General features: G+C 43.0%; 2 protein-coding genes across 2 annotated transcripts; both read right to left on the bottom strand.

Moving 5' to 3' along the window:
* On the bottom strand, positions 1 to 16,500 carry LOC120050815 (melanophilin-like). The gene is made up of 14 exons (XM_038997346.1): positions 16,403 to 16,500; positions 13,246 to 13,467; positions 9,941 to 10,053; positions 7,847 to 7,895; positions 7,584 to 7,638; positions 7,375 to 7,485; positions 7,153 to 7,273; positions 6,757 to 6,953; positions 5,008 to 5,094; positions 2,645 to 2,863; positions 595 to 756; positions 290 to 343; positions 134 to 182; positions 1 to 47 (listed from the first exon to the last, which is right to left on the bottom strand). The coding sequence occupies exons 1-14, from the start codon at positions 16,498 to 16,500 to the stop codon at positions 1 to 3; spliced, it is 1,584 nt and encodes a 527-aa protein (XP_038853274.1).
* A 5,944-nt stretch (positions 16,501 to 22,444) lies between these two features.
* On the bottom strand, positions 22,445 to 24,265 carry LOC120050510 (E3 ubiquitin-protein ligase TRIM63-like). Its single transcript, XM_038997100.1, has one exon. The coding sequence runs from the start codon at positions 24,080 to 24,082 to the stop codon at positions 23,021 to 23,023; it is 1,062 nt and encodes a 353-aa protein (XP_038853028.1). The 5' UTR covers positions 24,083 to 24,265; the 3' UTR covers positions 22,445 to 23,020.
* Positions 24,266 to 24,800: the final 535 nt, after the last annotated feature.

Raw genomic sequence — 24,800 nt, 5'->3', positions numbered from 1 at the left:
TTACATGTGATTGTATTTCCTTTGGGATCCTGAGCCGTTGCTGGGTTCTGATGGTGGAAACAAGAGGAGAAGGTCATGAGAACAGTTGGTTAGGACTGAAAGACGACATATTAGGGGCATCACAGGGCCTTACTTGTGGGGAAGTCTTGGTTAAACCTTTTCCTGTTCTGCGAACCTGATATCTGTCAGATAGAAGAGTTGTTTTAGACAACAGCATGCGACAACAATAAGCATCGAAGCAAGCCCAAGAGGGTCTGAAGAGAATTAGTGAAGTGCACAACATAATCACCTTTTTCTTCCCTGAGGCACTTAGAGCAGCAAGCTTGTTCTCCAAATCAGACACCTAAGAGAGAAGGAATGAAAAGACACAGTACAAATTATACCCCCTCTGAAGAAAACCAAGTTATCTGTAAATAATAGATATGTCAACTAAATGAGCGCCAGTGTTTTATTGTTCTTTCTTCATGCATCCCTGTAGGCTACAATGTTTCTTGGAAAGCTACAGTTGGCGGTGTGCTTTTCAGTCCGTACAGCACATCCCTGTTGAGTAGAAAGCCTGCTCAGTAGAACCCGCAGTAGAGCCTCGTCACCTACCTCACTTTCAGTGCTCTGGACCCGATGTGCAGTCAGGGCCACCACGTCCTCCAGGTCAGAGAGCTCCGAGTCTGTGGCCCCTCCGAAGCGGTTCTTGGCACTCTGCTCCAGATGCCTCAGCTTCTTCTCCAGGTCAAAAGACTTCCCTGAGGTCATGTACACCTGGAACAGAGCACAGGACAACCACCACAAATGCACCCTTACAGATGAGCTGCTAACCAAACACCATTAGCAAGCTAACAGTTTCCAGACTAGACTGCTTGGAATACAAAGCGAATCTCTGCTTTAAGACAACACAAGACGTCTCTCCGCATGCTTTAAACAAAAGGCAGGCTTAGCTCCAGACCTACACTTCACACAGCTATTTTGATTGGATTATGATTGCTTGGGAGGAAAAGAGGAGTGTGATTTTTAAGCTTACATTTTCCTCAAGTTCTCTGTAAGACTCAGCTGCTTTCCTTACGTCAGCCACGTCAATTATCATGGGGCTGTCATTAGACGTTATTGAGGGGAAGTACTCGTTCATTGCGCTTTCAGCGGCATTAATGGTTCTTAGAAACTCTTTGGTGATGTCACAGAGGGCCGCCGCGGTGGATCTCTGAAAGCCATGTAAGGGAACAGAAATTAGCCGGTGGATCTCTGAAAGCCATGTAAGGGAACAGAAATTAGCCGGTGGGAAATGACCTACGTCTCCTACATGTAGAGAAGGTGATTTGGAATCCCACCTTCGCGATCAGGTAGCCCTGCCTGAGACTTGCTAGCCCAAATGTCACCCTGAGACCACAAGGATTTTGTCTTGGTCTAATGGTGAAGACATTTACATTGACATTGCGGTCATTTAGCAGAGACTCTTATCCAGAGGGACTGACAGTTGGTGCAACCACAAATCACAGTCATAGTAAGTCCAACTTTTCCTCAGTAAAGCAGCTATCAGCAAAGTGCGAGTGAGAAAAGACAAGTGTGAGTGTTAGTGCTAGAAAGAGTGTTAAGGATTGTTTTAAGATGTTAACTCTGCGTGCGAGAGGTCCCTGGTTGGATCCAATGATGTAAACCTTAGATGACTGATAGGGGGTGTTGTTTTGAAGCCACCGTACAGCCATTTTGGTACTCCCCCTGCGCTTATTAATGTCTACATTGGCTTTTGACAAGTATATTCTATTACAGACACTTTCATGCATACGTTTAAATGACATTATGTGGGGCCTCCCGAGTGGCGCAGCTGTCTAAGGAACTGCATCACAATGCTGGAGGCGTCACTACAGAACCGGGATCAATCCCAGGCTGTGTCGCAGCCGGCCGTGACCGGGAGACCCATGATTGGCTCAGCGTCGTCCGGGATAGGGGAGGGTTTGGCCGACCGGGATGTCATTGTCCCATTGCATTCTAGTGACTCCTTGTGGCGGGCCGGGCGCATGCATGCTGACTCGTGTCGCCAGGTGTACGGTGTGTCCTCTGACACATTGGTGCGGCTGGCTTCCGGGTTAAGCGAGCAGTGTGTCAAGAAGCAGTGCAGCTTGGCAGGGTCGTGTTTCGGAGGACGCATGGCTCTCGACCTTCACCTCTCCCGAGTCCGTAGGGGAGTTGCAACAATGGGACCAGACTAACTACCAATTAGACACGTAGGGGAGTTGCAATGATGGGACAAGACTAACCACCAATTGGGAAGAAACACACATATATATTATGTGAACTGAACATAAAAATACAAAATATATTCCTTAAAATATTTGTTGTTGTTGTTGTTGTTGTACTAATGATACTGTCCCCACTACAACAAAGAAATACATAAATACATGTTCTTTTGTCCTTGAAACATTTTATTGAAATACTGTAGAATGCCGTTAATTCCTATGGAAGAGTTCTCCTATGTAGTTCTCCTATGGAAGAGTACCAATATGGCGGCAGGTGGCTTCAAAGCCTCTCATTGGCCATTACATAGCATCCGCAATCCAGGGTTTATACACATCATTGGTTGGATCCTATCACCTCCGCTACAGCTTTTTGGTGTGTGTCTGAGATGTAACAGGGTAACAGGACTGCCAAAACTCACCTGCTGAGCCTCAGTGGGCCCCTCATCGCTGGAGGAGCTGAGGGGCTCCAGGGGGAGGACTGGGAGGTTACTCTTCACAGCGGCCCTCTTTAATAAAGGGGTCTTCTTCCCCCCTCCTGCTTCCTCGTCGGAGGAGGGAACACTGATGTTCCCCGCCAGCTCGCTGAGCTTCCTCCTCAGCTTCTCCTCCTCTATCTGTGCAGCGGTCGGGGACGTCGCCTGTGGATAGAAACAGGATTGACTTACTAGTGGAACCTGGAGCCTCAACAGTGCATCTCCAGTGAACTCTGTTCTGGGCCGTTTCCTGACTTTATTCCAGGTGGACAGAAACAGGGTTGGGGTCAGTTCCATCTAGATTCCTGTCAGTTTAAGACTTGAATGTTTAGGAGTTGAATGGCTTATGTCTTATGGAGAAATTCAACAAGGAGGAGTTGTAATGAAAATGAGCCCAACTCGAGGTGGGCAACAACAGGTTAAGGCCAGAGTTAGCTAACAAGTTATCCTTTGATGAACCCCTGTGACTCTCTCTAATATGATTATTCCAAGAAAGATAAAGCTCTGTTAGGAGAGCTGTAGGAAGCTCTGTTAGGAGAGCTGTAGGAAGCTCTGTTAGGAGATCAGTAGGAAGCTCTGTTAGGAGAGCTGTAGGAAGCTCTGTTAGGAGATCAGTAGGAAGCTCTGTTAGGAGATCAGTAGGAAGCTCTGTTAGGAGATCAGTAGGAAGCTCTGTTAGGAGATCAGTAGGAAGCTCTGTTAGGAGAACAGTAGGAAGCTCTGTTAGGAGAGCTGTAGGAAGCTCTGTTAGAAGATCAGTAGGAAGCTCTGTTAGGAGAACAGTATGAAGCTCTGTTAGGAGAACAGTATGAAGCTCTGTTAGAAGATCAGTAGGAAGCTCTGTTAGGAGAGCTGTAGGAAGCTCTGTTAGGAGAGCTGTAGGAAGCTCTGTTAGAAGATCAGTAGGAAGCTCTGTTAGGAGAGCTGTAGGAAGCTCTGTTAGGAGAGCTGTAGGAAGCTCTGTTAGAAGATCAGTAGGAAGCTCTGTTAGGAGAACAGTAGGAAGCTCTGTTAGGAGAGCAGTAGGAAGCTCTGTTAGGAGATCAGTAGGAAGCTCTGTTAGGAGCTCTGTTAGGAGAGCAGTAGGAAGCTCTGTTAGGAGATCAGTAGGAAGCTCTGTTAGGAGCTCTGTTAGGAGAGCTGTAGGAAGCTCTGTTAGGAGAGCAGTAGGAAGCTCTGTTAGGAGCTCTGTTAGGAGAGCAGTAGGAAGCTCTGTTAGGAGAGCAGTAGGAAGCTCTGTTAGGAGATCAGTAGGAAGCTCTGTTAGGAGAGCAGTAGGAAGCTATGTTAGGAGATCAGTAGGAAGCTCTGTTAGGAGCTCTGTTAGGAGAGCAGTATGAAGCTCTGTTAGGACATCTGTAGGAAGTTATGTTAGGACATCTGTAGGAAGTTATGTTAGGAGAGCAGTAGGAAGCTCTGTTAGGAGAGCAGTAGGAAGCTCTGTTAGGAGAGCAGTATGAAGCTCTGTTAGGACATCTGTAGGAAGCTATGTTAGGAGATCAGTAGGAAGCTCTGTTAGGAGAGCAGTAGGAAGCTCTTTTAGGAGAGCAGTAGGAAGCTCTGTTAGGAGAGCAGTAGGAAGCTCTGTTAGGAGATCAGTAGGAAGCTCTGTTAGGAGAGCAGTAGGAAGCTCTGTTAGGAGAGCAGTAGGAAGCTCTGTTAGGAGAGCAGTAGGAAGCTCTGTTAGGAGATCAGTAGGAAGCTCTGTTAGGAGCTCTGTTAGGAGAGCAGTAGGAAGCTCTGTTAGGAGAGCAGTAGGAAGCTCTGTTAGGAGCTCTGTTAGGAGAGCAGTAGGAAGCTCTGTTAGGAGCTCTGTTAGGAGAACAGTAGGAAGCTCTGTTAGGAGAGCAGTAGGAAGCTCTGTTAGGAGAGCAGTAGGAAGCTCTGTTAGGAGAGCAGTAGGAAGCTCTGTTAGGAGAGCAGTAGGAAACTCTGTTAGGAGAGCAGTAGGAAGGTCTGTTAGGAGAGCAGTAGGACGCTCTGTTAGGAGAGCAGTAGGACGCTCTGTTAGGAGAGCAGTAGGAAGCTCTGTTAGGAGAGCAGTAGGAAGCTTTGCTAGGAGCTCTGTTAGGAGAGCAGTAGGAAGCTATGTTAGGAGAGCAGTAGGAAGGTCTGTTAGGAGCTCTGTTAGGAGAGCGGTAAGAATCTCTGTTAGGAGCTATGTTAGGAGAGCGGTAGGAAGGTCTTTTAGGAGCTCTGTTAGGAGAGCGGTAAGAATCTCTGTTAGGAGCTATGTTAGGAGAGCAATACAAAGCTCTTTTAGGAGCTCTGTTAGGAAAGCAGTAGTAAGGTTTTTAACCCTTTCTTACCTCATCGTCGGGGGGTAGAGTCATCTTGGACTCCAGCCGGTTCAGGAGACTCTCTATGGCTGACATGCGCTTGTTTAGCGCATTGACCTGTATCACAATGACAGGAGAGGAGTGAGGTGAGACCAAGTGAGGTGAGAACAATACAAAATGACAGGAGAGGAGTGAGGTGAGACCAAGTGAGGTGAGACCAATAGAAAATGACAGGAGAGGAGTGAGGTGAGACCAAGTGAGGTGAGACCAATACAAAACGACAGGAGAGGAGTGAGGTGAGACCAAGTGAGGTGAGACCAATTCAAAATGACAGGAGAGGAGTGAGGTGAGACCAATACAAAATGACAGGAGAGGAGTGAGGTGACACCAATACAAAATGACAGGAGAGGAGTGAGGTGAGGTGAGACCAAGTGAGGTGAGACCAATACAAAATGACAGGAGAGGAGTGAGGTGAGACCAAGTGAGGTGAGACCAAGTGAGGTGAGACCAATACAAAACGACAGGAGAGGAGTGAGGTGAGACCAAGTGAGGTGAGACCAATTCAAAATGACAGGAGAGGAGTGAGGTGACACCAATACAAAATGACAGGAGAGGAGTGAGGTGAGGTGAGACCAAGTGAGGTGAGACCAATACAAAATGACAGGAGAGGAGTGAGGTGAGACCAAGTGAGGTGAGTCCAAGTGAGGTGAGACCAATACAAAATGACAGGAGATGAATGAGGTGAGACCAAGTGAGGTGAGACGAATACATAATGACAGGAGAGGAGTGAGGTGAGACCAAGTGAGGTGAGACCAATACAAAATGACAGGAGTGGAGTGAGGTGAGACCAATTCAAAATGACAGGAGAGGAGTAAGGTGAGACCAAGTGAGGTGAGACCAATACAAAATGACAGGAGAGGAGTGAGGTGAGACCAAGTGAGGTGAGACCAATACAAAATGACAGGAAAGGAGGGAGGTGAGACCAAGTGAGGTGAGACCAATACAAAATGACAGGAAAGGAGTGAGATGAGACCAGGGGAGGTGAGACCAATACAAAATGACAGGAGAGGAGTGAGGTGAGACCAAGTGAGGTGAGACCAATACAAAATGACAGGAAAGGAGGGAGATGAGACCAAGTGAGGTGAGACCAATACAAAATGACAGGAGAGGAGTGAGGTGAGACCAAGTGAGGTGAGACCAATACAAAATGACAGGAGAGGAGTGAGATGAGACCAAGTGAGGTGAGACCAATACAAAATGACAGGAGAGGAGTGAGATGAGACCAAGTGAGGTGAGACCAATACAAAATGACAGGAGCGGTGTGAGGTGAGACCAATTCAAAATGACAGGAGAGGAGTGAGGTGAGACCAATTCAAAATGACAGGAGAGGAGTGAGGTGAGACCAAGTGAGGTGAGACCAATACAAAATGACAGGAGAGGAGTGAGGTGAGACCAAGTGAGGCGAGACTAATTCAAAATGACAGGAGAGGAGTGAGATGAGACCAAGTGAGGTGAGACCAATACAAAATGACAGGAGAGGAGTGAGATGAGACCAAGTGAGGTGAGACCAATACAAAATGACAGGAGAGGAGTGAGATGAGACCAAGTGAGGTGAGACCAATTCAAAATGACAGGAAAGGAGGGAGGTGAGACCAATACAATACATCTGTCTCATGTCAGGGTAGTTTAATAGTGTAGAGAGACGTCATCTGTCTCATCTCTGTTTCAGCTCTATTTCACTCTCTCTTTCTTACAAACACACAGAAACACACACCCTACCGGTGGCTGTGTTGGGACCTGCAGGTTCTCGTGAGAGCCAACTCGGCTGTAGGAAGGGCGTCGGCGATAGGGGGTCTGGTACATGGTGTTGCGCCCTCCCTCTTCCTCTTCTGACGTGTCCACATAGTGCTGGCGGTTCATAGAGGAGCTGATCTTGGACAGGGAGCGGGCACGCACCATCCCATACTGCCCATCATCTGAGGACCATCGCTTTAGCTCAGGTTATATTAGAAAATGTCAGTTTGGCGTGAGATTACTGTTGTTGTAGTATTGTAATGCCATTACATTGCAAACTAACCAGCTCTGATTGAATGTCTGTGTGTGGGAGTGTGTGTGGGAGTGTGTGTGGGAGTGTGTGAGGGAGTGTGTGTGGGAGTGTGTGTGCTTGTTGCTTACCAGGGCGCATGTTGTACCTATCCAGGCTCTTCCTACGGTTCATGCGATGTTGTTGTTGCTGCATGGAGTCCATGTACTCCGTGTCACCCCGGTGACCACCGCTTCGCTCCTCCTGGATCTGCTGTACAGAGGTGACATAACCGTCACAATCTCAAATAACCCCCTATTCCCACAATGCACCACTTTTGGCTAGTAGAAACCAGGAGAGTTTTGTCCGTCTACCTGGTAGGATTGTCGACGAGAGTGAGTGCGAGAGTGGGGTGGAAAATACTCTTCTATATCCACATCCAAGTCCATGGGATGAACAGAGAGCAGGCGCTTGTTCTTTCGCATCTGACAAAACAACAGGATGGAGACATAAAGAGAAGTAGTGAGTCTGGGATATGATATCCAGGTTCTCGAGAACGACATTGAGAGGAGAAACTGTTTACCATTTTGTATCGCTGAGCTTCTGCTTCTGCATAGTCCTCATCATGACCATTGTACCTATCATCTACAGAGGGAGAGAGGGAGAAGAAGGGGTGACTTTTTTTTCTTCTCAAATTGTGTAACCCCGTGTTACGTTTGCATATCATAGTGCTTATGCTGGTGTTGTCAACTCCGCTATGATATGCAAAAGTACCACGGGGTTAAGCAGTTTTCAGGTATGTTGAGATATTTATATATTTTTCCCCATTGCCTTCATCTATTCTACTTACTGCGGATATCGGGCATGCTTTGTGTGTCACTGTCACGACGGGCGCCTGTGAAGACAGAGAGAAGTGATATTCTGTTACTAATAATTATATAGACAGTACCAGTCACCTACTCATTCAAAGATTTTTCTTTATTTTACTATTTTCTACATTGTAGAATAATAGTGAAGACATCAAAACTATTAAATAACACATATGGAATCATGTAGTAACCACAAATCAAAATATATAATATTTTTTGAGATTCTTCAAAGTAGCCACCCTTTGCCTTGATGACAGCTTTGCACATGCTTGGCATTCTCTCAACCAGCTTCATTCATGAGGTAGTCACCTGGAATGCATTTCAATTAACAGATGTTCCTTGTTAAAAGTTAATTTGTGGAATTCCTTTCCTTCCTAATGCGTTTGAGCCAATCAGTTGTGTTGTGACAAGGTAGGGGTGGTATACAGAAGATAGCCCTATTTGGTAAAATACCAAGTCCATATTATGGAAACACAGCTCAAATAAGCAAAGAGAAATGACAGGACATCATTACTTTAGGACATGAAGGTCAGTCAATCCGGAAAATTTCAAGAACTTTGAAAGTTTCTTCAAGTGCAGTCGCAAAAACCATTAAGCACTATGATGAAACTGGCTCTCATGAGGACCGCCACAGGAAAGGAAGACCCAGAGTTACCTTTGCTGCAGAGTTCATAAGAGTTACCAGCCTCAGAAATTTCAACCCAAATAAATGCTTCACAGATTTCAAGTAACAGACACATCTCAACATCCCCTGTACAGAGGAGACTGTGTGAATCTGGCCTTCATGGTCTAATTGCTGCAAAGAAACCACTACTAAACGATAAGAAGAAGAGACTTGCTTGGGCCATGAAACACGAGCAATGAACATTAGATCAGTGGAATTCTGTCCTTTGTTCTGATGAGTCCAAATGTGAGATTTTTGGTTCCAATCTTAGTGTCTTTGTGAGACGCAGAGTAGGTGTATGGATGATCTCCGCATGTGTAGTTTCCACCGTGAAGAATGGAGGAGGTGTGATGGCGTGGGGGTGCTTTGCTGATGACACTGTCAGGGATTTATTTAGAATTCAAGGCACACTTAACCAGCATGGCTACCACAGCATTCTGCAGCAATACGCCATCCCATCTGGTTTGCCCTTAGTGGGACTATTATTTGTTTTTAAACAGGACAATGACCCAAAACACACCTCCAGGCTGTGTAAGGGCTATTTTACCAAGGAGAGTGATGGAGTGCTGCATGAGATGACCTGGTCTCCACAATCACCTGACCTCAACCGAATTTAAATGGTTTGGGATGAGTTGGACCTCAGAGTGAAGGAAAAGCAGCCAACAAGTGCTCAGCATATGTGGGAACTCCTTCAAGACTGTTGGAAAAGCATTCCAGGTGAAGCTGGTTGAGAGAATGCCAAGAGTGTGCAAAGCTGTCATCAAGGCAAGAATCTAAAATATATTTTGATTTGTTTAACACTTTTTTGGTTACTACATGATTCCAGATTATTTCAAAGTTTTGATGTCTTCACTATTCTACAATGTAGAAAATAGTAAAAAATAAAGAAAAACCCTTGAATGAGTAGGTGTGTCAAAACTTTTGAGGTGTGGTTCAAGAGGACTGTTAGAATACAGAACAGACAACAGCCACTCAGTTCTAGAACACTGTTCCCAGTTCTAGAACGCTACATGTGAGCATTAGTGGAGGCTGGTGGCAGGAGCTATAGGAGGACAGGCTCATTGTAATGGCTGGAATGGAATCAATGGAACGGAGTCAAACAGGTGGTTTCCATATGTTTGATGTGTTTGATACCATTCCGTTTACAATGAGCCCGTCCTCCTATAGCTCCTCCCACCAGCTGCCAGTGGTGACCATTTGTCATCATAGCATGGGCATGTCACCCCGATGTCAAGTACAGGCCCTACCATGTGACTCTTCATTACAGCCAGCCATGTGTCACACTACTGATCATTTGGTGACCAAAATGTGACACTTGGACACGTCTCAACAACAACCACAACTGTAACATGTGCTTACATTTAGAAGTATGCACAATGAATCAATAATCAAACAAAAAGAACCCACCCTCTCCGTTGAGTCGCTTGTAAAGAGACTTCATCACCTTGGCACTGCCGAAGCGCTTGAAACGGGTGCGCACGTTGTCATGGTACCATCCCACTGTTCCGATTTTCAGGACCCTGCAAGGTAAGCACAAGTCACTTCAGTCTCAATATGAACCCCATAGAGCTAGGAGAGTCACTCCAGTCTCAATATGAACCCCATAGAGCTAGGAGAGTCACTCCAGTCTCAATATGAACCCCATAGAGCTAGGAGAGTCACTCCAGTCTCAATATGAACCCCATAGAGCGAGGAGAGTCACTCCAGTCTCAATATGAACCCCATAGAGCTAGGAGAGTCACTTCAGTCTCAATATGAACCCCATAGAGCTACCATCCTTCTAAGAGTTGGCCCTCTTCTCTAACTATATATTATTACCATCCTTCTAAGAGTTGGCCCTCTTCTCTTACTATATATTATTACTATCCTTCTAAGAGTTGGCCCTCTTCTCTTACTATATATTGTTACTATCCTTCTAAGAGTTGGCCCTCTTCTCTAACTATATATTATTACTATCCTTCTAAGAGTTGGCCCTCTTCTCTAACTATATATTATTACTATCCTTCTAAGAGTTGGCCCTCTTCTCTTACTATATATTGTTACTATCCTTCTAAGAGTTGGCCCTACTATAACTATATATTATTACTATCCTTCTAAGAGTTGGCCCTACTATAACTATATATTACTACTATCCTTCTAAGAGTTGGCCCTACTATAACTATATATTATTACTATCCTTCTAAGAGTTGGCCCTCTTCTCTAACTATATATTATTACTATCCTTCTAAGAGTTGGCCCTCTTCTCTAACTATATGTTATTACTGTCCTTCTAAGAGTTGGCCCTCTTCTCTAACTATATATTATTACTATCCTTCTAAGAGTTGGCCCTCTTCTCTAACTATATATTATGTGGAAGGACCACCAGAGGGCAGGCTGGGCTGACGGATAATAGCCCAACAAGGCATGGGAGACAAGGTAACCAGAGGCAATTAAGCACAGCTGATGGTACTAATGAGATATTCTCCTTCCCCTATAAGAGAGAGTATGGAACCAGCAGGGAGTGGAAAAATACTATCTGTTATCTTTACAACCGTTCTCACCTCCTGCGATTACGGGCGGTGCTCGTGAGTTTGGAAGTCACAGGGTTGACCTAATCCAAATAAATGCTGCCTGGGCCTGTCCGAAGCGGAATACCTGGGGTACACCGTGGGGAATGGGAAAATACGCCCACAGGCAGAGAAGACCAGGGCAATTCGGGACTGGCCTCGACCCCGGACCAAGCGGGACGTTCGGGCCTTCTTAAGGATAACAGGATATTATCGCCGTTTTATCCCGGGATATGCAACCATTGCCAACCCCCTCACAAACCTCATCAATAAAAACTTGCCAAACCAGGTAGAGTGGAAAGACGAGACGGAAGAGGCCTTTCAATTGCTAAAAGTTGGCCTGTGTTCTGATCCCGTCCTACAGGCTCCGGACTTCTCACAGGAGTTCATTGTGCAGGTCGACGCCTCGGATACGGGGCTCGGGGCCGTACTAGCTCAGGGTAAAGGCGAAGCAGAGAAGCCGATTCTCTTCATAAGTAGGAAGCTCAGCGATCGGGAACAGAGATATGCTACCGTAGAGAAAGAGGCCTTAGCCATTAAGTGGGCCCTCGATTATCTCTGGTACTACCTACTGGGTCGGAGGTTTGCATTAGTTACGGACCATGCGCCCCTCACGTGGATGGCTGGTAAGAGAAACAATAACAACAGAATAGCCAGATGGTTTTTGTCTTTACAACCGTTCTCTTTCCATGTCATCCACACGGCAGGATCGAGGAACGGGAATGCAGACGCGCTGTCCCGACGAGACCAAGACGGTGCGTCTGGCGCCCGACCCTCCGGTTCGGTCCTGAGGGGGAAGGTATGTGGAAGGACCACCAGAGGGCAGGCTGGGCTCACGGATAGTAGCCCAACAAGGCATGGGAGACAAGGTAACCAGAGGCAATTAAGCACAGCTGACGGTACTAATGAGATATTCTCCTTCCCCTATAAGAGAGAGTATGGAACCAGCAGGGAGTGGAAAATACTATCTCTGGAAGATGGCCACCGAGACAGAGGAGCTATCCATGAAGAACCACTAAGACGGTGACAAGCCCGTGACTGTTGTTGTAGTTTAAAGATAATCGTATTGTGTTCCTGTTTGATCTGGAGAAGAAGATGTATGTTTTTTTCCTTGGGAGATTTTTATTGATCATGTTGGAGTGTTTGTGTTAACCGAATGCCCTCCATAGAGAACTGTGTTCAATCAAGAAAACCTACTCCTGACTCGTTTGTTCCACCTTCCCGCTTTAGAGTGACGCCCAATTACTTGGTCCTCTCACAATTATTACTAGCCTTCTAAGAGTTGGCCCTCTTCTCTAACTATATATTATTACTATCCTTCTAAGAGTTGGCCCTCTTATCTAACTATATATTATTACTAGCCTTCTAAGAGTTGGCCCTACTATAACTATATATTATTACTAGCCTTCTAAGAGTTGGCCCTACTATAACTATATATTATTACTATCCTTCTAAGAGTTGGCCCTCTTCTCTAACTATATATTATTACTAGCCTTCTAAGAGTTGGCCCTACTATAACTAAATATTATTACTATCCTTCTAAGAGTTGGCCCTCTTCTTTGACTATATATTATTACTATCCTTCTAAGAGTTGGCCCTCTTCTCTGACTATATATTATTACTATCCTTCTAAGAGTTGGCCCTCTTCTCTAACTATATATTATTACTGTCCTTCTAAGAGTTGGCCCTCTTCTCTAACTATATATTATTACTATCCTTCTAAGAGTTGGCCCTACTATAGATCTATATTATTACTATCCTTCTAAGAGTTGGCCCTACTATAGATCTATATTATTACTATCCTTCTAAGAGTTGGCCCTCTTCTCTAACTATATATTATTACTATTCTTCGACGAGTTGGCCCTCTTCTCTAACTATATATTATTACTATCCTTCTAAGAGTTGGCCCTACTATAACTATATATTATTACTATCCTTCTAAGAGTTGGCCCTCTTCTCTAACTATATATTATTACTGTCCTTCTAAGAGTTGGCCCTCTTCTCTGACTGTCTGAAGCTTCATAATGATACAGACAATCTGGGTTCAAGACCTGGTCAGTCAAACACGACTGCAAATTTTTCCAAACCCATCTGTTATTACTATGTGTTCAGGAGATTCCTTTAATGCTGTGTGTTCAGGAGACCTTGACACCCACGGGCCCCCACCTTGTCATACGACAGGGGTCGCACACCCAGCCGTGATCCTTCTTGTTGTAGCGGCTGCATGCCTTGCAGGTGTACATCTTACAGTCTATGCACTGACGCTTACTGTTGACCAGGAACTTGAAGGGCTGCAGACAGCGGATACAGTGAGAGTCTACCAGGGTGGTCTGAGTACCCAGCAGCTCAATCTTAGTGTCCTCCTTCTCTATCTTAGTCTTTAGGTCCCTAGAGGAGAGGAGACGAAAGGAGGGGAGGGAAGGGAAAGAAGAGGAGGAGAAGGAGAAAGAGAGTGGAGGGGAGGAGGAGAAGAGCGAAGAAGAGGGGAGAGGAGGGGAGGAGGAGAAGAGAAGAGGGGAGGGGAGGGGAGGCCATAGAGAAGTGTGAAATCATTATACGGTAGATTAGTATAAAGCATGAAATCATTATACAGTAGATTAGTATATATCAAATCAAATGTTATTAGTCACATGCGGCGAATACAACAGGTGTAGACCTTATAATGAAATGCTTACTTCCGAGCCCCTAACCAACAATGCAGTTTTAAAAAAAGATGGATAAAAATTAGTAGATTACTATATAGCATTAAATCATTATACAGTAGATTAGTATATAACATTAAATCAGTACACAGTAGATTAGTATATAACATGAAATCATTATACAGTAGATTAGTATATAACATTAAATCAGTATACAGTAGATTACTATATAACATTAAATCAGTATACAGTAGATTAGTATATAACATTAAATCAGTATACAGTAGATTAGTATATAACATTAAATCAGTACACAGTAGATTAGTATATAACATGAAATCATTATACAGTAGATAGCATATATAACATGAAATCATTATACAGTAGATAGCATATATAACATGAAATCATTATACAGTAGATTAGTATATAACATTAAATCAGTATACAGTAGATTACTATATAACATTAAATCAGTATACAGTAGATTAGTATATAACATTAAATCAGTATACAGTAGATTAGTGTATAGCACTAAATCAGTACACAGTCGATTAGTATATAACATTAAATCAGTATGCAGTAGATTAGTATATAACATTAGATCAGTATACAGTAGATTACTATATAACATTAAATCAGTATACAGTAGATTAGTATATAACATTAGATCAGTATACAGTAGATTACTATATAACATTAAATCAGTATACAGTAGATTAGTATATAACATTAAATCAGTATACAGTAGATTAGTATATAACATTAAACCAGTATACAGTAGATTAGTATATAACATTACATCAGTATACAGTATATTAGTGTATAGCATTAAATCAGTATACAGTAGATTAGTATATAACATTAAATCAGTATACAGTAGATAGCATTAGATAGCATATATAGCATTAAATCATTATACAGTTGATTAGTATATAACATTAAATCATTATACAGTAGATTAGTGTATAACATTAAATGATTATACAGTAGATTAGTATAGAACATTAAATCAGTATACAGTAGATAGCATATATAGCATTAAATCATTATACAGTAGATTAGTAAATAACATTAAATCATTATACAGTCGATTAGTATATAGCATTAAATCAGTATACAGTAGATTAGTATATAACATTAAATCAGTATACAGTAGATTAGTATATAACATTAAATCATTATACAATAGATTAGTATATAACATGAAATCATTATACAATAGATTAGTATATAACATTAAATGATTATACAGTAGATTAGTGTATAGCATTAAATCAGTATACAGTAGATTAGTATATAACATTAAATCAGTATACAGTAGATTAGTATATAACATTAAATCAGTATACAGTAGATTAGTATATAACATTAAATCAGTATACAGTAGATTAGTATATAACATTAAATCAGTATACAGTAGATAGCATTAGATAGCATATATAACATTAAATCAGTATACAGTAGATATCATTAGATAGCATATATAACATTAAATCAGTATACAGTAGATTGGTATATAACATTAAATCAGTATACAGTAGATTAGTATATAACATTAGATCAGTATACAGTAGATTAGTATATAACATTAAATCAGTATACAGTAGATAGCATTAGATAGCTAATATAACATTAAATCAGTATACAGTAGATTGGTATATAACATTAAATCAGTATACAGTAGATTAGTATATAACATTAGATCAGTATACAGTAGATTAGTATATAACATTAAATCAGTATACAGTAGATAGCATTAGATAGCATATATAACATTAAATCAGTATACAGTAGATTGGTATATAACATTAAATCAGTATACAGTAGATTAGTATATAACATTAGATCAGTATACAGTAGATTAGTATATAACATTAAATCAGTATACAGTAGATTAGTATATACCATTAAGAAGATAACATTAAGTCCCTGTTAACTCCATGGATTATAATAAATCAGTTTAAGACTGGCTCTGTGGAATCATGCGTGCAGAATCACACGTATAATGTACCATTCTGTTCTGTTTTGGTCAGTTTTAGCAGGGACTACATTACATCATTTATCAAGAACATTTTACACAATGTCCTTCTGACAGTTTGTGAATAAAATAAAGTGATGTCTGACAGGAAGTCTATTTTCCTTTAAGAGTATGACAAGATGAGGAAGACAGACAGAGGAGGCTTTGTGTCCCAGAGAGAATAGGCCTCCTGGCAACTTGTTTTCCCTGGGACACAGTACAGGCAGAACGGGCCTTGTGACTTAGCCATGATCTCTGTGATGAGCTGACTCACAACAGCAGGCCTGTTTCACACTTACATTCCTGAAGCCTGAACACACACACACACACACACACACACACACACACACACACACTGTGGAAAACATATGGCTAATATATAGATCGCTGGGGACCTCAGTGTGATCGACTCGTATGGAATCTATAGTGTTGGCATTCAGATAAAAGACAGACAATAAGTATCCATTGTTGTAGAGTCCTAAATGCTGCCAGCGTAAGACTTCATGATTATATATGTCACATACAGACAAGGAGTTTGTTATGTCAGATATGCTATTGAAAAACGCATCCAAGCCTTCCACCCTTCAACATTGATTCAATTTAATATTTTCTCAATAAACCTCTGAAATATGATATTGAACCTTATTGAAAGGTGACCGACCCCAGTCTCTCTTCTTCTATCTTCCTGAGGGTGAAGTCTCTCTGTATGACCTCCCAGACGTGCTTGGCCTCGTCGTCTGAAAGCGCGGTCAGGTCCATGGTTATGGAGAATATGAACCAGTACTCTATAGCAACACCGAGATGGTCCCTGTAAAGTAACCAAAACTAGTGAGAATATGGACCCTGTAAAGTAACCAAAACTAGTGAGAATATGGTCCCTGTAAAGTAACCAAAACTAGTGAGAATATGGACCCTGTAAAGTAACCAAAACTAGTGAGAATATGGTCCCTGTAAAGTAACCAAAACTAGTGAGAATCCTGAAGGTTTATCACCCATGTACCCAAGCCAACACACCATAAGGATACATTGACACCACTGCTAAATGTCCACTTACTCCACAGGGTGGACCAGATTGGCCTGGTTGACTAGACTGACCACTCATCTTAACATTGTTTTACTGTGAGTGCAGCCAGCGGTCAGTCTAGTCAACCAGAATATATCACCAGATTGATTTAAAAAGCAGCTTCTGAATAGATTTTCTAATTCATGTTTATACATTTTCTTGTACTTACTTTTCTAAAGAAAAATACATTGCATGTCAATTAAATCACGTATGCTACAAAAACGATAATCTTTGATTTAGCATATGAATATGATGAATTACCTTTACGCCCAGCGCAGAGCAGACAGCTGTGAGGTCAGTTGTTAATTCCCTGGAGTTGAGGCAACACATTTGCGAATGGCCTGAAGAAGTCGGTTGTTCATCACATGCTCTGAGTCTCACACAAGAGAGAGGATGAGCGAGCGTCTCACCCCTCCTCCAACTCCAAGGAGTTTTAACAACTAAGTAACAGGTCAAAACAGGCCTGTATTTTCGCCAAGTTTTAATTCAGTCATAGAATACTGATGTAAGAGCCTCGGATGGCAGTAGCCCCCAAAAGATACCAAAATAACATCATATCAGTAAGTATGTTTTCCCCAACAGGTTAAATACGAGTACAGCTATTAGAAAACAAAATATTTTCCTGAAAAATGAATAACGACACTGAAGAGTTCGTCTCGAGCCTAACAACACCCGTGCCAATATATCCTCCAAACACTTCTCGAGCTTTATCACTTAATTAAATGTCTGCATTATTCTACCTGTTTCAATACAGACCACTAACACCTTGTGTTGCTATCATACTCACTAAACTTCTAGGCATGAGTTTCACTCACTCATAATCCTATTTGTACCTCTCACTGCACATTGGTGACTGCACTCTCACTGCACTCCTGGTGTGAAAAGCTATTCTGAACAGTGATAAGTTACAACCATTAAATAGAGCATCAACAACATGAAGGCCTCTATTGTTGACAGTGTGCTGGAGAAAGGTGCCCTTAGCAGCATAAAGATAGCACTGGCTGTCCACACAGAGGGAAGAGGGAACATTAACCCAGTCAGGAAGACTTCATTTCTGGAAACTTGCTTCCTTTCCCCTGTATTTGATGGCAACTTATTGTGGTGGTCAAAGGACAGGATACAGATGTAAGATCTTATGTACAACTTGTAGTATACAACTTGTAGTTCATTTGAAATTTAAAAAACGCTTCTGATGTTTGTAATTTCCACTTTTCAGACAGAAATTTCCGACTTGATTTTCCCTTACGTAAAATGTATCAACGCCTACAAAGATGGCCAATAATTATAATCCACATAATCATTCACATTTCCTGTTGCTGCAGGATTATTTTCCTGCTGTAGCAAACTGGCTCAAATGAAGATCCTACATCTGTAGGTCAAAGTACTATGGTGGAAACAAGGCAGAGCTACTGTAGGTATCAGCAGTGGTGGCTCAGCTACTATCTGGAAACTTCTGATCTGCAAGGGCAGGGTGTGTCAGATCATTTTATTAACAACAGTGGGGAAATCACTGTCCTCCGCTGTTGAAACAAATCAAATAAGTCAACAGCAATTAAAGGATATTTCCACTCAACAACAAAAAATAGCAAAGTGTCTCCTGCCACATCTTCATGAGGATGCAAAACGCCTCATCATCATGATGTGGCAACTAACAGTTTGCTTCACTGCTCACATGCAAAAGATTTTGGGAATAAAATAACAAAATATCGTTTTTCAATGAATTTTTCCTTCACCGGTAATTGATATAAATGTACTGTATGATATGTTATCAGTAAAGGACTCATGCATGCTGGCTAGGTTTTGTCATTGAGACAGTATGCTGTAGCTGTCGTTTCAAGGGCCAAACACAAGCCTTGAAGGTCTGAAAGGTCCTTACACATTATGTGGTCCTCTTTTAGTCCCCGACTCCCTGCAACCATCCGTCTAACTAAAGCATTGGCCCACTTCCTGGCTTAATCAGGCTTAACAGGGGCAGTCTGATTCAAGGCTCTAAAATTAGCAGCCGGCAAGGCACTGGTAGCCTTCCAGGGGATGTCCAGCTCTTATTTAGTAAAACTCTGCATTGCTATGGTTGCTACACTTAGAAGTGCTGATCTATGATCAGGACCCCTCTGTCCATGTCATATTACTCATTATAATCTAAAAAGCCAAACTGATCCTAGATCAGCACTCATACTTTGGCACTACTCTTACTTAGTAAAACACTGCTGCATTGCTGGCTGCTACACTTAGAAAGAGCTGGCCACTGCAGCACAAAGCTGATCGACCTTGCAGCCCAATCAAGCCCAAATGTGGAGGAAGTCAATGCTCTTTAAGGTTACAGTAGAGAGCAGACCTTTAGAAAGGTCTAAGATTAGAAATGAAGGGCAAAGGTTAGCTGATTGGCCAGTGGTACTGTAGTTACTGTACACATGTAAGAGTGAAGGACAAGGTTTACTTGAGCTTTAGTGAATTGACTAGACATTGATGCCCAGTTTGCCAACCTAAGGTGAGCTGTAACAGATTTGCATTTGTAAAACGGGCTGGACATCTGCCCAACCGGCCAATCAGAGGTCTAACTTATATAGAGGTCAGAATTGTAATGTAATCGATGATATGACAGCAATACAACTTTTCCTCTCCTATGTAAAACATGTTGTACACTGCATTAGATTGAGATTGACAGGGCCACATTGTCTGGTGCCTGTCGTGGCCTGCACTGTACATCCACATCCACCGTCTGTAATATGAGGCACTAGGCCATGCACTCTCATATACCAGACACATGACACCTATAGGCTTCATACAGCTATAAGCATTGCACACGTTGGCAGGCTTCCATAGGTCTATTACTGACCACCTGGATCTGGCAGAATGCCAAGAATACACCACCTATCATCTCAAATATACTTATCATCTCAGATCATGTCAATGCTACTTTGACAGGTTATGGTGTACAATTCCAGCTGATCTAAATTCCATACAGTCAGTTCACATTCACACTCTGCCTGGGCTGAGTAGTCTAAAGAGTAAACGCTTGAAGACAGGTGTGTGAAGTTTTCTTTGCAGAGTCAGGAAACGCAGCCGTCGCCTTCGTCATGTCTAGCTTGTTTTACAGTAGACTACCGTCTAATATGGTAGTACAGTATGGGTTGTTTTACAGTAACCTACCGTCTAGTACAGTATGGGTTGTTTTACAGTAACCTACCGTCTAATATGAGAGTAAAGCATGGGTTGTTTTACAGTAACCTACATATGATACGGTATTACAGTATGGGTTGCTTTACAGTAGCCTACCGCCTAATACGGAAGACAGTATGGGTTGTTTTACAGTAGTCTACTGTATAATACGGTAATACAGTATGGGTTGTTTTACAGTAGCTTACCATCTAATACGGTAAAACAGTATGGGTTGTTTTACAGTAGCCTAACATCTAATATGGCAGTACAGTATGGGTTGTTTTACAGTAGCCTAACATCTAATACAGTAGGACAGTATGGGTTGGTTAACAGTAGCCTACCGTCTTATATGGTAGTACAGTTTTTTTGTTTTTTACAGTAGTCTACCGTCTAATACAGTAGGACATTATGGGTTGTTTAACAGTAGCCTACCGTCTAATATGGCAGTACAGTATGGGTTGTTTTACAGTAGCCTACCGTCTAATATGGCAGTACAGTATGGGTTGTTTTACAGTAGCCTACCGTCTAATATGGCAGTACAGTATGGGTTGTTTTACAGTAGCATGCCATCTAATACGGTAGGACAGTATGGGTTGTTTTACAGTAGCTTACCGTCTAATACGGTAGGACAGTATGGGTTGTTTCACAGTAGCCTGCCATCTAATACGGTAGGACAGTATGGGTTGTTTTACAGTAGCTTACCTTTCCTGTGTCTCATTCTAGTACAGAACTAACTGTATATAGTCTCTGGGGACAGACACTTAACATAAACTGCTAGCCAGCGGCAACACACTAAATATTTGGTTTCCCTACATAACAGGGTGTGCCTCCAGGCTCGGTAGCTGCACGGTAGAGTAGAGTGGTGGTGGCGGTGGGGTTTCTGGGCTCTGGCTACATTGGCTGGTACTGTACAGTAACTACAGTGAGTGGTGGTGGGGTTTCTGTGCTCTCTCAGTGAGTGCAGCCTGACAGCCTGTTGACTGTCTTTATCAGTTCTTCACCAGCACCATGTGGTCAGTGAGAGGCTGAGAGCAGTCAGATGGATGGCTCCAGAGCAGAGGGCAGTCAGGTCGTTCCCATAAAGATACAGGCCTACCAACGTCAGAGAAATGAACTCTAGTTCCACTAGAGATGGTGATACAGGCTTTGGTTCCACACAGTTTCACTGCTGTTGAAGTTTATGTAAGCTACTTACATAAAAGGGTCGTTCCATTTGATTTCAATCACTTTTTGACTGCACCCTTTTTGATTTGAACAAAATTTTCTTTACATATTTGCAATTTTCGGACCTGAATGCCAAAGCATTTAGGAGATAGAGGTGCTCAAAGTTGACCCATGTTGCATACTACACCCTGCCATGAGACATCCATGTCTCATCACTGGAAAATATAAACCGTTGAGTTTAATATCATTTAAAAGCTTACAAACAGGGTTGTCAAACAATTTAATAATTTTCTTTAAAAAAAAAGTTTTATAAAAATTATTTTTCCTTTAACATCAAATATCTAAAAACACGTAAACTCAGATTCTGTTGTAGCTTAGATCCTATTTTACGTCATCTGATGTGTTTGCGTTGTTCCAGTCATCGGTGAGACACAGTATAGAATATAGACATGGATGTCTCATGGTAGGGTGGCGTCTGCATAATGGCTCAACTTCAAGCACCTCTATCTCCTAAATGTTTATCTGCTTCAGAAAGTCACTTTCTGACCACTTCTAACATGGGTAAATATGTATGGGAAGTTACATCCATAACTAAAGGGCTGTGGTCAAAAAGTGATTGGAATCAAATGGAACGACCCGTAAGTCTATCCACAGGCTGGGAATTGTACTGTAGAGACATGTGTCGTTGGTATTGAATGGCGAATGGATTAAACATAGCCTATCATTTGAAGTCATCGTTTTATAGACGATCTGCAGAAGAGGATCCACAGTGATAACAGATTACAGTACATTGCTTCGAAACCACAAACATCTCCTATTGACTCAGTGCATTGTCATCGCACTAGTATGCATAACATGTACCACAGGATTCATATGACCAGCTTAACATCAGAAATAACCCCCGGTCAAAGTAGCCTCGACTCGCAGACCGTTTTTGTAAAGTGCTGCTGCTACCCCCTTTTTTTCCATTCATGTCCGATAATGGTATCAGGCTTGACCTCTGACCAGTAGGCATACCAGACAGAGTCAGACAGCAACTGGAATGATCAAGACAAGTGGAGAAGAGGCTAGGTCAGGGAGGGAAACATGAGACCCCCCCACTCCTCTACCCACCCTGCTACACTGATCTATTCCAGACCTTTAAGGCCCTTCACCACCTCTCCCATTCTAGCCCTGTGAAAATAGACCCTCTTTTTCACTAGCAAGAACACTAAGTAAGGCTATAGTCTAAATTCATGAGGCATGTAAATGTGTAGCGCTAAATAAAGCACTGCTCGTCAGTGAGGTGTGTGGGACATTGACAGGACGAGACAAGTATTTCCGCAACACTTTATTTCTTTAAAGTGTCAATTACATTAGAAATATTACAGTTGTGTTAAAAAACAACACCAAGTGAATGAAGTGCATTTTGCAGCAATTCAAGTTTTCAATAGTTTGACAGACAATGATATATTATACACAACATGAATAATGCTTTGCTATATTTTTTGATTTTTTCAATCTAGTCTAGACTTGAGCAATGTACATTATGTGAAAAGCACTCAAGTGTAAACTTAGTTATTTCCATGAGATATCTATTTCAGGAGATATCAAAAAACAGTACCGTATAAACACGTAGAAATACAAAAGTATAAAAAAAGAAAAAGTCTGAACAAAATGTTGCATTTTGTTAGTGAAAAAAACTACTTTTCAGAATTGCACTTTCCACCTTAGCTCTAAATTGTGTATTCACCACAGTGAATATCCTAATTCTAACTAGTTGATAAATAACTAGTTAGTCTTTCTAAAAAGCAGCTTGTTCATCAAACCAATCCTTATCCTCAACTCCTCAACTGCAATAATACAGTACTTCTAATACAGTCTTAGTTCGAGTTTTTACTATTCCTCCTCTTCTTACTCCTCTTCTTCCTCCTCCTCCTCTTCTTCTTCCTCTGTCACCACATCATCATCATCATCCCCCAGTCCAAAGCCCATTTGGTACAAGATGACCTCCACGTCTTCTGTGCACAGTGTAAGGTGCTCCATGTTCTCGAACCCAGGCTCGGGCCTCTCTAAGTTGGAGCCTTTAGCTGCCTCTTTGGCCTGCGCGATCAGCTCCTTCCCACTAATCAGGAACTCGGCTGCATTGCCCTTCTCCATGGTCTGGGACGCCTTCTCCTTTAGGTTGATACTAGCCTGGAGCTGCTCCGTGTACCTCTCCACCAGGGACCTCAGCAACCCCAGCTTCCTCTCCTCCTCCTGGGTGATCTTTTCCAGGAGCTGGCCCTTACGTTCCTCCAGGATGGCATAGAGCAAGTCGAAGCTCTCCCCCAGACGTCTCTTCTGAAGCTGGCTGTTCTCCTCGATGCTCTTGCATGTGTCCTCCATCTGAGCCATCACGGCCTGGACACAGCTGTTACCCGCCGCAAGGAGATCTACGGCGTTCCGCAGCTCGGCCTTCTGGGTATCGTAGATGCTCTGCAGGGGTGACACTTCACAGTCCTTGTGCTGGCCGAACACTTTGCACATGGAGCAGGTGGGCGTCTGGCAGGTCACACAGTAAATATTGATGCGCTCGTCCTCGTGCTCCGTACACATGGGCTCCTTGGTGTCTTTGTCCTTCAGCGGTGGGTCTGCAACGTTACCTCCTACTTCTCTGCCGCCGCTCTCCGGCTGCTGCTTGTAGATATCAATGATGTTCTCCACCAGCAGGTTCCTCTGCAGGCCGTAGACGCCGTGGCGGTCCAGGACGACCTCGAAGCGGCAGGTGGGGCAGCGGAAGATGCCCCCGGAGTAGTGGTAAGGGTTGCGGGAGTCGTAGAGGTCGCTGGCGCAGCCGCGGCACAGGTTGTGTTGGCAGGGCAGGATGACTACGGGCTTCTGGAACATCTCCAGGCAGATGGGGCAGCTCAGCTGGCTCTCCAAGCTCTCCCTGGGGCTGGGCTGGTGCGTCACCTGGCCGGTCTGGATATCCATGTCTGGATAGATGGGTTTCTCTGTTCTCACAAGGTATAAGTCCTTCAAGTTCTGAGTGGGTGGCCTAGGCGCTTCGTCTTAGGTGGTGTTGCTCTTTCTCTGTGTCTGTCTCGCCTTCTATTGCAGTCTGGTATAGTGACTGCTTTCTCCACTTGGTTTATTTTGATCTAACCACTCTCCGGCCACAGCTGACGATTTATACAGCTGGGCTGGCCGTGACACCCGAGCCTCCACGCGCTCTGAGGCACGGGTCCCACCCTTTGCTTGTTTGCAAGGCTCATTTCTGAGATAATTAACCCCTTCTGGCCCCGGCACATGCCATACTTAGCAACACCCCCCGTCCCGCCCTCCCCTCTCTCTCTTTCTGCGGGAGGGGCTAAATCAAATAGACAACTGGCCAACAGGGTCCCGCCAATAACAACATGTCTCGTCACCCACCACACCACAAGACATGACGATGGTCGTTCACATCTGTTTACATCTTTGATTGACCCCTTTTGGCCTCTGCAGAAATAGATCACACGTAATGCATATCCCTTCTCATAGCCAGACATTAGGTATGTTATAAATTAATCTCTCGTGGACAGACTACGTAAACATAAATCAAGCATCTGACCAAATAATGGAAGATTTTAGTTTCTGGGTTAACGGAGATTAGTGATAACATAAACATGTCCACATTCTGGCATTATACAGAGAAATTGTAAACATGCTGATT

The sequence above is a fragment of the Salvelinus namaycush genome, chromosome 7, assembly GCF_016432855.1.
Source record: "Salvelinus namaycush isolate Seneca chromosome 7, SaNama_1.0, whole genome shotgun sequence".
NCBI lineage: Eukaryota > Metazoa > Chordata > Actinopteri > Salmoniformes > Salmonidae > Salvelinus > Salvelinus namaycush.
This window is presented reverse-complemented; position numbering and strand designations above follow the sequence as displayed.